The sequence below is a fragment of the Budorcas taxicolor genome, chromosome 2, assembly GCF_023091745.1.
Source record: "Budorcas taxicolor isolate Tak-1 chromosome 2, Takin1.1, whole genome shotgun sequence".
NCBI classification, from domain to species: domain Eukaryota; kingdom Metazoa; phylum Chordata; class Mammalia; order Artiodactyla; family Bovidae; genus Budorcas; species Budorcas taxicolor.
The window spans coordinates 62639571-62649758 of NC_068911.1; the positions used below are offsets into that span (position 1 = coordinate 62639571).

At 42.7% G+C, this 10188-nt stretch overlaps 1 protein-coding gene across 5 annotated transcripts in view; it reads left to right on the top strand.

Annotated features, from left to right (window-relative positions):
* The window catches only part of TTN (titin), a 274868-nt gene that overhangs the window by 214362 nt on the left and 50318 nt on the right, over positions 1-10188 (top strand). For all 5 annotated transcript variants that reach the window (XM_052636390.1, XM_052636391.1, XM_052636392.1 and 2 more), the window contains 18 exons: positions 234-536; positions 974-1249; positions 1354-1653; positions 1746-2048; positions 2202-2501; positions 2990-3277; positions 3639-3935; positions 4024-4326; positions 4423-4728; positions 5816-6103; positions 6199-6489; positions 6581-6868; positions 7222-7809; positions 7910-8014; positions 8451-8648; positions 8755-9051; positions 9152-9739; positions 9831-10133. In XM_052636390.1, the coding sequence (XP_052492350.1) occupies positions 234-536; positions 974-1249; positions 1354-1653; positions 1746-2048; positions 2202-2501; positions 2990-3277; positions 3639-3935; positions 4024-4326; positions 4423-4728; positions 5816-6103; positions 6199-6489; positions 6581-6868; positions 7222-7809; positions 7910-8014; positions 8451-8648; positions 8755-9051; positions 9152-9739; positions 9831-10133 (5622 nt within the window). The remainder of the gene's footprint in view (positions 1-233; positions 537-973; positions 1250-1353; positions 1654-1745; positions 2049-2201; positions 2502-2989; positions 3278-3638; positions 3936-4023; positions 4327-4422; positions 4729-5815; positions 6104-6198; positions 6490-6580; positions 6869-7221; positions 7810-7909; positions 8015-8450; positions 8649-8754; positions 9052-9151; positions 9740-9830; positions 10134-10188) is intronic.

Here is a 10188-nt window from a genome sequence, read left to right on the forward strand (position 1 = left end):
ACCAAAACCCTAAAGGGCTTTAACTCGTAGAAACCTACACAGCACAAAAGAATATCTAACTCTCTCACTGAAGACTTTTGATCTGCCTCATCGAGTACTTTTTACTTTCAACAGCCCGAACCACATTTCCCACATACTTTGAAGCAGGTGGCATATGAAAACATTAATGTATATTACAAAGGGATGGATTTGGCGACCTGGACAGTTTTTTCTTAATCACGTTTTTCTTCCAGGTGAGCCGGATCCACCCAGGAAACTCGAGGTTACTGAAATGACAAAGAACAGCGCTGTATTAGCCTGGTTACCGCCCCTGCGTGATGGAGGCGCTAAAATCGACGGCTACATCGTTAGTTACAGGGAAGAGGAGCAGCCTGCAGATCGCTGGACAGAGTACTCAGTGGTGAAGGACCTCAGCCTGGTTGTCACTGGCCTCAAGGAAGGGAAGAAATACAAATTTAGAGTAGCGGCCAGAAATGCTGTGGGAGTCAGTTTGCCGAGAGAAGCTGAAGGCGTGTACGAAGCCAAAGAACAGCTGTGTAAGTGGACACTGAGTCATTTTTATCACGTGATAATAGTTTACAAGAATTTTCTTTTGACGTGGAAACATTTATCCCCGAAGAATCTAATTCCAGAAATACCTGAAATATAGGAGAGAATAGTGGTTTTCAAATATTTACACCCACAACGCATGGTAAAACAACTTAAATCATGACACAGTACACACATACATATATATATATATATAATTTTAAAAAGAAGTTTCTTAGAGCAACACCCATCCTTCTTATGTATGCTAGACTCCGGTATTTTCAATTCAATCTCATTCTTTTTAAAAAGTATTAGCAGTGATGCAAACATCCCCTGGAACCTGCTAATGGGTTGTTATTCACCACTTGAAAAACACTAGTATAGTTCCTCATTAGAGGAAATTTAACCTCCCCACAAAATTAATGTATCTTCATCTTACTTTCAGTGCCACCCAAGATCCTCATGCCAGAGCAAATTACTATCAAAGCTGGGAAGAAACTCCGAATCGAAGCCCATGTGTATGGAAAGCCTAATCCGGTCTGTAAATGGAAAAAAGGAGAAGATGATGTTGTTACCTCCAGCCACCTGGCTGTGCATAAAGCAGACAATTCTTCAATTCTGATCATAAAAGATGTTACTAGGAAAGACAGCGGTTACTATAGCCTCACTGCAGAGAACAGTTCTGGGACAGACACTCAGAAAATCAAAGTCATCGTCATGGGTAGGTTCAGCATTAGACAAACAGCTATCCACATGTGAAGATCAGAAGCATTTTTTCCAGTCCCATTCCTATCCTTACCTTTTCTCTCCTTTTGGTTCACGCAGACGCTCCTGGACCCCCCCAGCCTCCGTTTGACATTTCTGACATAGACGCTGATGCCTGCTCCCTGTCCTGGCACATTCCTCTGGAGGACGGAGGCAGCAACATCACCAATTACATTGTGGAGAAGTGTGACGTGAGCCGAGGTGACTGGGTGACAGCGCTAGCGTCAGTGACAAAAACTAACTGCAGGGTTGGGAAACTGATCCCAGGCCAAGAGTACATCTTCCGGGTCCGTGCCGAGAATCGATTTGGCATTTCAGAGCCTCTCACGTCTCCCAAGATGGTGGCTAAGTTCCCATTTGGTATGTTCCTTTCAGGATGAAAAACTGAACTGCTTTCTTTCTAATCTGTTGCATAGGCTGGAAACTGACATTTCCCTGGTCTTCATCTCCAGGTGTTCCCAGTGAACCCAAGAACGCACGCGTCACTAAAGTCAACAAAGACTGCATCTTCGTGGCATGGGACAGGCCCGACAGCGATGGAGGCAGCCCCATCACTGGTTACCTGATTGAACGCAAAGAAAGAAACAGTTTGCTCTGGGTGAAAGCCAATGACACTCCTGTCCGGTCAACTGAATATCCCTGTGCTGGCCTGGTAGAAGGCCTTGAGTATTCATTCAGAATCTATGCCCTAAACAAAGCTGGATCCAGCCCACCCAGCAAACCAACTGAATATGTGACTGCAAGAACTCCAATTGGTAATTATTTTTTTAAGTATTATGAGGACACATTTAAATCTTGGCATCTCTAAATGTTACTGTTTCCATTCAGGAATATATTCTGGGTGATACAGTGAAAAAGAACATTTCTGCTGTTAAGACAAATGCTGAGAATATCTCTTTTGGTTCTAGATCCTCCTGGCAAGCCTGAAGTCATTGATGTTTCCAAGAGTACTGTATCTCTTGTCTGGGCTCGTCCTAAGCATGATGGAGGCAGCAAAATTATTGGCTATTTCGTAGAAGCTTGCAAACTTCCTGATGATAAGTGGATACGGTGTAATACTTCACCTCACCAGATTCCCCAGGAAGAGTTCACAGTGACTGGCTTAGAAGAGAATGCTCAGTATCAATTTAGAGCAATTGCCAAGACCGCAGTAAATATTAGCCAGCCTTCTGAACCTTCCGATCCAGTGACTATCATGGCAGAAAGTGGTAAGATTCTGTTGGACATTCTAGGCAAAAGAAGACATCACTCATAATATATGTTTCCCCTAATAAAAAACTAAATCTACATCTATGAAAATAACGACAAATAAAATGATAGGTACTTTGTATACAGACATTAAAAATTATGATTATAGAGAATCTTAATAACATGTTAAACTAAAAAGATAGCAAACCGTGAAGACCACATACTTTTAACCATACACATGCACAGAAAGATGCCCCCAAAAAATGCACCAAAGTGATAAGAGTGAAGCTTTCAGGATGCTGGGATGGTGGATAATATCTTTCCTTTTTTTTATACTGTCAGCATTATCAAATTTTGGGATTAAACCTGTATTTCTTTTATAATGAATAGTTACTTTAAGAAAATCCCATCTTGAAAAAGATAGCCTATTTATTTCTCACTTTTACAAATAAGCATTATATAATATAGCTTTGCATATATTAAATCCCTTTATCTTACTTCTTTCCAGTGCCTCCCAGGATAGACCTGAGTGTGGCTATGAAATCTTTGCTTACTGTGAAAGCTGGAACCAACGTTTGCCTGGATGCTACTGTCTTTGGCAAACCGAAGCCCACAGTCTCTTGGAAGAAGGATGGCACACTGCTGAAACCATCGGAAGGGATCAAGATGGCCACGCAGCGGAACCTGTGCACCCTGGAGCTGTTCAGTGTGACCCGGAAAGACTCAGGGGACTACACCATCACTGCTGAAAACCCAAGTGGCTCCAAATCAGCTACTATCAAGCTCAAAGTATTAGGTAACTAAAACACTTCACTAGACTCTCAGGCTTTACTTTGGTTAATGTGATGTCATAGAATTTACAAAATAACATGTGAGAAAAGATACCTAACTTGATGTATCTTTTGTCATCATGGAATTATTCTCAACACAGAACAGTAGTGTTTTACAGCTGAAAAGACCATTAGAGATCATGTATTCCAGATACTTAATTTTAGATGTGAGGAAATTAAGATCTGGAGAAAAGTAACTTGCAAGGTCATACAGGAAGTTAATGACAGTATAAAGACAGCAACCCAGGTCGCCAGTCCTCCACTCTGTTCATCCCCTATTTCATATGTTTGGGAGAAAGACTTACCTTTTCTTTCTTATCCTTTCAGATAAACCAGGTCCTCCAGCATCCGTTAAAATCAACAAAATGTATTCGGATCGTGCAATGCTTTCTTGGGAACCTCCTCTTGAAGATGGAGGCTCAGAAATCACCAACTACATTGTTGACAAACGTGAAACGAGCAGACCCAACTGGGCTCAAGTCTCTGCTACTGTGCCCATCACCAGCTGCAGTGTGGAGAAACTGATAGAGGGCCACGAGTACCAGTTCCGAATTTGTGCTGAAAATAAATACGGAGTGGGCGACCCGATCTTAACTGAGCCAGCAATTGCCAAAAACCCATACGGTAAGAACATTTTCCTGCAGTTTTTCATTCTGCTTTTTAAATATTACCTTTTAGACCGGGACATAAACCTGTCGGTTAACCTCTGCAGACCCTCCTGGACGCTGTGACCCGCCTGTTATTAGCAACATAACCAAGGACCACATGACGGTCAGCTGGAAGCCCCCAGCAGATGACGGCGGCTCCCCCATCACCGGCTATTTGGTTGAAAAGCGGGAAACCCACGCAGTTAACTGGACTAAAGTCAACAGAAAACCTGTGATAGAAAGAACAATAAAAGCAACAGGTCTCCAAGAAGGCACAGAATATGAGTTCCGAGTTATAGCCATCAACAAGGCTGGACCAGGCAAACCCAGTGATGCCTCCAAAGCTGTTTATGCCCAAGATCCTCTGTGTAAGTTTTCATGGAAGAGTCCCACAGCTGTGTGATAACCAGCATTCAACAACCAGGAATGACGTTTTAATGAAATTTTTCTATTATCATCCTCAGATCCTCCTGGACCACCAGCTTTCCCCAAAGTATATGACACAACCCGGAGCTCTGTGAGTCTATCTTGGGGCAAGCCAGCCTATGACGGGGGCAGTCCTATCATTGGTTACCTTGTTGAAGTAAAACGAGCTGATTCTGATAACTGGGTGAGGTGCAATTTACCACAGAAGCTCCAGAAAACCCGCTTTGAGGTTACCGGCCTAATGGAAAACACAGAATACCAGTTCCGTGTGTATGCCGTTAATAAGATTGGATACAGTGACCCCAGCGATGTGCCCGACAAACACTGTCCCAAGGACATTTTAAGTAAGTATTACCAGGAGAAATATACAGAACTCTTTTCATCAGTCATACTGTAAGAAGGAATATATAGAACTCATCTATGTAGATTTATTTATTTACAAGTTTTAGGGTTGGTAACTCTAGAAGTGTGTTGTAGGAGAGCCGGGTTGGTACTTTATGGTACTGTATAACAAGCCAATGGAAGGCAAGGTGATTTGTGGTTTTGAAATGCTTTTCTTACTTACCTGAGAATTTCCTGTCTTCAAAAGATTATGGAATATAGGGACTTTATTGAGAATAAAAAGTTGTTGTTTTTTTTTTAAAACTAAGTAGTGAACCATTTCAGAGAAGGAAATGGCAACCCTCTCCAGTACTCTTGCCTGGAGAATCCCAGGGACAGAGGAGCCTGGTGGGCTGCTGTCCATAGGGTCGCACAGAGTCAGACACGACTGAAGCGACTTAGCATGCATGCATGCATTGGAGAAGGAAATGGCAACCCACTCCAGTATTCTTGCCTGGAGAATCCCAGGGACAGAGGAGCCTGGTGGGCTGCTGTCCATGGGGTCGCACAGAGTCAGACATGACTGAAGCGACTTAGCAGCAGCAGCAGTGAGCTATTTATTATTCTTAGGTTTTTATTTTCTCTTCTAATCCACCCCTCTCCATCTTAATTTCTTTTCCCACCATTTCTTCTATTCACTTATTCTCCCTAATCAATGCTCCTACTACTTTGAATTACACTTCACCCACTGTGTACTTTTCTTCCTACAATGAAATAAAGAAAGTCAGAGTGTATAGCAGAGTGCTTTCACTGGAAGAAAGCCCAAAATCAGTCATCTACTTGTAAAATACAGAGAGTTTAAGAGTATGTAAGGTTCATGAGATAAGGAGATGCAGATCCTCCAGGGAAAACGTGGGTTGGGCCATAGGATACTAGAAAATAGAAAGGTCAGTAATTATTACAGAGTCTTAAGATAGTTGGTAAAAGTTTTGAGGATTATATTAAGAATTTTTTTAAGAACTAGAAATCAGAAACATATTTTAGGAGTTATCAGGCCAGTCCTTGGAAATACACATTACTCTTAACGTTCTTCACTCCAATGGTAAACAGTTCCACCTGAAGGAGAACTTGATGCTGATTTGAGGAAGACCCTCATATTGCGTGCTGGAGTTACCATGAGACTGTACGTGCCAGTGAAAGGACGTCCACCTCCCAAGATAACTTGGTCTAAGCCAAACGTCAATCTAAGAGAAAGGGTTGGACTGGACATAAAGTCCACTGACTTTGACACCTTCTTGCGCTGTGAAAAGGTGAACAAATATGATGCAGGAAAATACATCTTGACTCTGGAGAACAGCTGTGGTAAAAAGGAATATACCATTGTAGTGAAAGTGCTTGGTAAGTCTACATGGAAAAACAATCATATATATGTTTAAAATGTAGCCAATGTGTTTTTTAGGTATTCATTTCTTATTTACCCACTATTTATTCAGATACTCCTGGGCCACCCGTCAATGTGACGGTCAAAGAAATATCCAAAGATTCTGCTTATGTTACCTGGGATCCTCCCATTATTGATGGTGGAAGCCCCATCATAAACTATGTGGTAGAAAAGCGTGATGCAGAGAGGAAGTCCTGGTCTACTGTAACAACAGAGTGCTCAAAAACAAGCTTCAGAGTACCTAACCTGGAGGAGGGAAAATCCTACTTCTTCAGGGTGTTTGCTGAAAACGAGTATGGCATTGGTGATCCCGGTGAGACACGTGATGCTGTCAAAGCTTCCGGTAAGCAAATGAGGCTACCACCCCATCACTCTGAGTGACACCTTACCTCGGTTTTCTGGGGCTTAGACTCATCATTTCTCCTTTGCTCTAGAAACCCCTGGACCAGTGGTGGACCTGAAGGTGACCTCTGTCACCAAGTCATCTTGCAGCATAGGCTGGAAGAAGCCTCGCAGCGATGGTGGAAGTCGAATCACTGGATACGTCGTTGATTTCCTGACTGAAGAAAATAAGTGGCAACGAGTCATGAAATCATTAAGCTTACAGTACACCACAAAAGACTTGACTGAAGGGAAGGAATATACCTTCCGAGTGAGCGCTGAGAATGAAAATGGAGAAGGCACCCCAAGTGAAATCACTGCTGTGGCGAAGGATGATGTCGGTAAGCCCTTAGCCATCATCTCCATTTCCCCTTTGTCATCAAAAGTGCACTCTTGGGACTTCCCTGGCAGTCCAGTGATTAAGACTTCACCTTCCAATACATGGGGTTCTCAAGTTCGATCCCTGGTCTGGGAGTTAAGATCCGACATGCTAAATGGCCAAAAAACCAAAGCATAAAACAGAAATAACATCGTAACAAATTCAATAGAGACTTTTTAAATGCTCCATACAAAAAACTAAAAGTGCTCTTGAGCCCTGTTCCCTGGCTTACATAAAAACCCTCTAAAAACTATAATGATCTGAAAAAACTAACTGCCTGGCATTAGAAAATGACTTATCTCTGCTGTTTTACAGTGGCTCCTGACCTTGACTTAAAGGACCTACCTGATTTGTGCTACTTGGCCAAAGAGAACAGCAATTTCCGTCTTAAGATCCCCATAAAAGGCAAGCCAGTTCCATCCGTGACCTGGAAGAAAGGGGAAGACCCTCTAGCAACAGACACAAGAGTCAGTGTTGAATCGTCTGCAGTTAACACCACTCTTGTCGTATATGATTGCCGAAAATCTGATGCTGGAAAATACACAATCACACTGAAGAATGTGGCTGGCACCAAGGAAGGGACTCTCACCATAAAAGTTGTCGGCAAGCCTGGCATCCCCACTGGACCGATCAAATTTGAAGAAGTCACAGCAGAAGCCGTAACCTTAAAGTGGGGTCCTCCGAAGGACGATGGAGGTTCTGAGATCACCAACTACATCCTAGAGAAGAGAGATTCTGTAAACAACAAGTGGGTGACTTGTGCCTCGGCCGTCCAGAAAACCACATTCAGGGTCATGAGACTCCACGAGGGGATGGAATACACCTTCCGGGTCAGTGCCGAGAATAAATACGGTGTAGGAGAGGGTCTGAAATCGGAGCCAGTTGTTGCCAGACACCCATTTGGTAAGTGTCTCAAGGTCAGAAAACATAAAGCAGAACGTGGTTCCAGTTCATTTCGAATACATTCCTGATTATAAATCTTGGATTATCTGCTTTTTCCTAGATGTGCCTGATGCTCCCCCACCTCCCAATATCGTGGATGTCAGACATGACTCCGTATCTCTAACATGGACTGACCCCAGGAAAACTGGAGGCTCTCCAATTACAGGTATTTTGTTGGCTCTTATCCTAGAGCATTTACATTAATCTTCCTCCCCGAAAACAAGCTGAATCTGTGCTACTTCTTATAGTACTATCTGCACATCCAAAAGTATATGTCCCTTTTTTCAGTTCATCATGCATTCAGAACATTAAGAATTAAGTAAGCTGATTCATTAAGCTAACTTCATTTGAATGAAAAACTCCTAATGTAATAGTTAATAAAGGCTCTCTAAATGACAGTATCTATTTTTACACGTTAAAATGTTTCAACAGAAGGTGCCATAAGTAAGTCTATTCCAGGAGCTAAAAATATCCCTATGGCTAGGTAATAAAAGTGTAGATACCAACAAGAATGATTATTTGTTCTGTGTATGTGTGTATTTAAAAATCAGGCTACATTTGTGCTTTCTCTGGGAACTGACACATCACTGGGTCTTTTATAGGGTATCACATCGAGTTCAAGGAAAGAAACAGCCTTTTGTGGAAGAGAGCTAATAAGACTCCTATTAGGATGAAAGAATTCAAAGTGACGGGACTAACTGAAGGTCTGGAATATGAGTTCCGAGTTATGGCAATCAATTTAGCAGGAGTAGGCAAACCAAGCCTGCCGTCAGAGCCAGTTGTGGCCCTTGATCCAATTGGTAAGTCATTATACAGAGACTTTGCATGATGTCTCTTTGTATTTCCTCATGGAGAAAACATCGGTGTGTGGCTGACTGGGTTGGTCCGTTTGTTGCTTCATTTTAGATCCTCCTGGCAAACCGGAGGTTATCAATGTAACAAGGAATTCAGTGACTCTCGTCTGGACTGAACCTAAATACGATGGTGGCCATAAGCTGACTGGGTATATAGTAGAGATGCGAGATCTTCCCTCCAAATCCTGGACGAAAGCCAACCATGTTAATGTCCCAGATTGTGCCTTTACTGTTACTGACCTTGTCGAGGGTGGAAAATATGAATTCCGAATTAGAGCAAAGAATACAGCAGGTGCTATCAGTGCTCCATCAGAAAGTACAGGAACCATCATCTGCAAAGATGAATATGGTAGGTCTATTTTATTTTTTATGCACGTTTAAAAAAACAGTATATTAAGCCACCTTCCTTTTCTGATTACAATGTTTGTTTGTTTTTGTTTCCTTTGCAGAGGCACCAACCATTGTTCTTGATCCCACAATAAAAGATGGGCTAACAGTTAAAGCAGGAGATACCATCATTCTGAGTGCCATTAGCATTCTTGGCAAGCCTCTTCCAAAGTCCAGTTGGTCCAGGGCAGGAAAAGACATACGACCATCAGATATTGTTCAGATAACTTCAACCCCAACATCTTCCATGCTTGCTGTCAAGTATGCGACTAGAAAAGATGCTGGTGAATACACCATCACTGCAACTAATCCTTTTGGCACAAAGAGTGAACACGTGAAGGTGACAGTGCTTGATGTACCTGGTCCCCCAGGCCCCATCGAAATCAGTAATGTTTCTGCTGAAAAAGCAACACTCACATGGACACCTCCCTTGGAAGACGGTGGCTCACCAATTAAGTCCTATGTCCTGGAAAAGAGAGAAACCAGCCGACTTCTGTGGACAGTGGTTGCCGAAGATATTCAGTCTTGCAGGCACGTGGCAACCAAACTTATCCAAGGAAACGAGTATGTCTTCCGGGTCTCAGCTGTAAACCAGTATGGCAAAGGAGAACCCGTACAGTCTGAACCTGTCAAAATGGTAGACAGATTTGGTAAGTACAGCATATAAGGGAATTGATGCATAAACCTTTGCAGCAGAGCTTAGGAAATCATAGATTTCTCACAAATTTGCTTCCTTTTCAGGTCCACCTGGCCCCCCTGGAAAGCCAGAGGTTTCCAGTGTCACTAAAAACACTGCCACTATCAGCTGGAAAAGACCAGTGGATGACGGTGGCAGCGAGATCACAGGGTATCATGTAGAAAGGAGAGAGAAGAAAAGCTTGCGATGGGTGAGAGCAACAAAGACTCCGGTTTCTGATCTCAGATGCAAAGTGACAGGACTGCAAGAAGGAAACACCTACGAGTTCCGAGTCAGTGCAGAGAACAAAGCAGGAATTGGTCCACCTAGCAATGCTTCAGATCCTGTTCTAATGAAAGATGTTGCCTGTGAGTATCTATCTTTTTCAACACAGCTCTTTGGGGAGTGCTGGTATTTAATTTA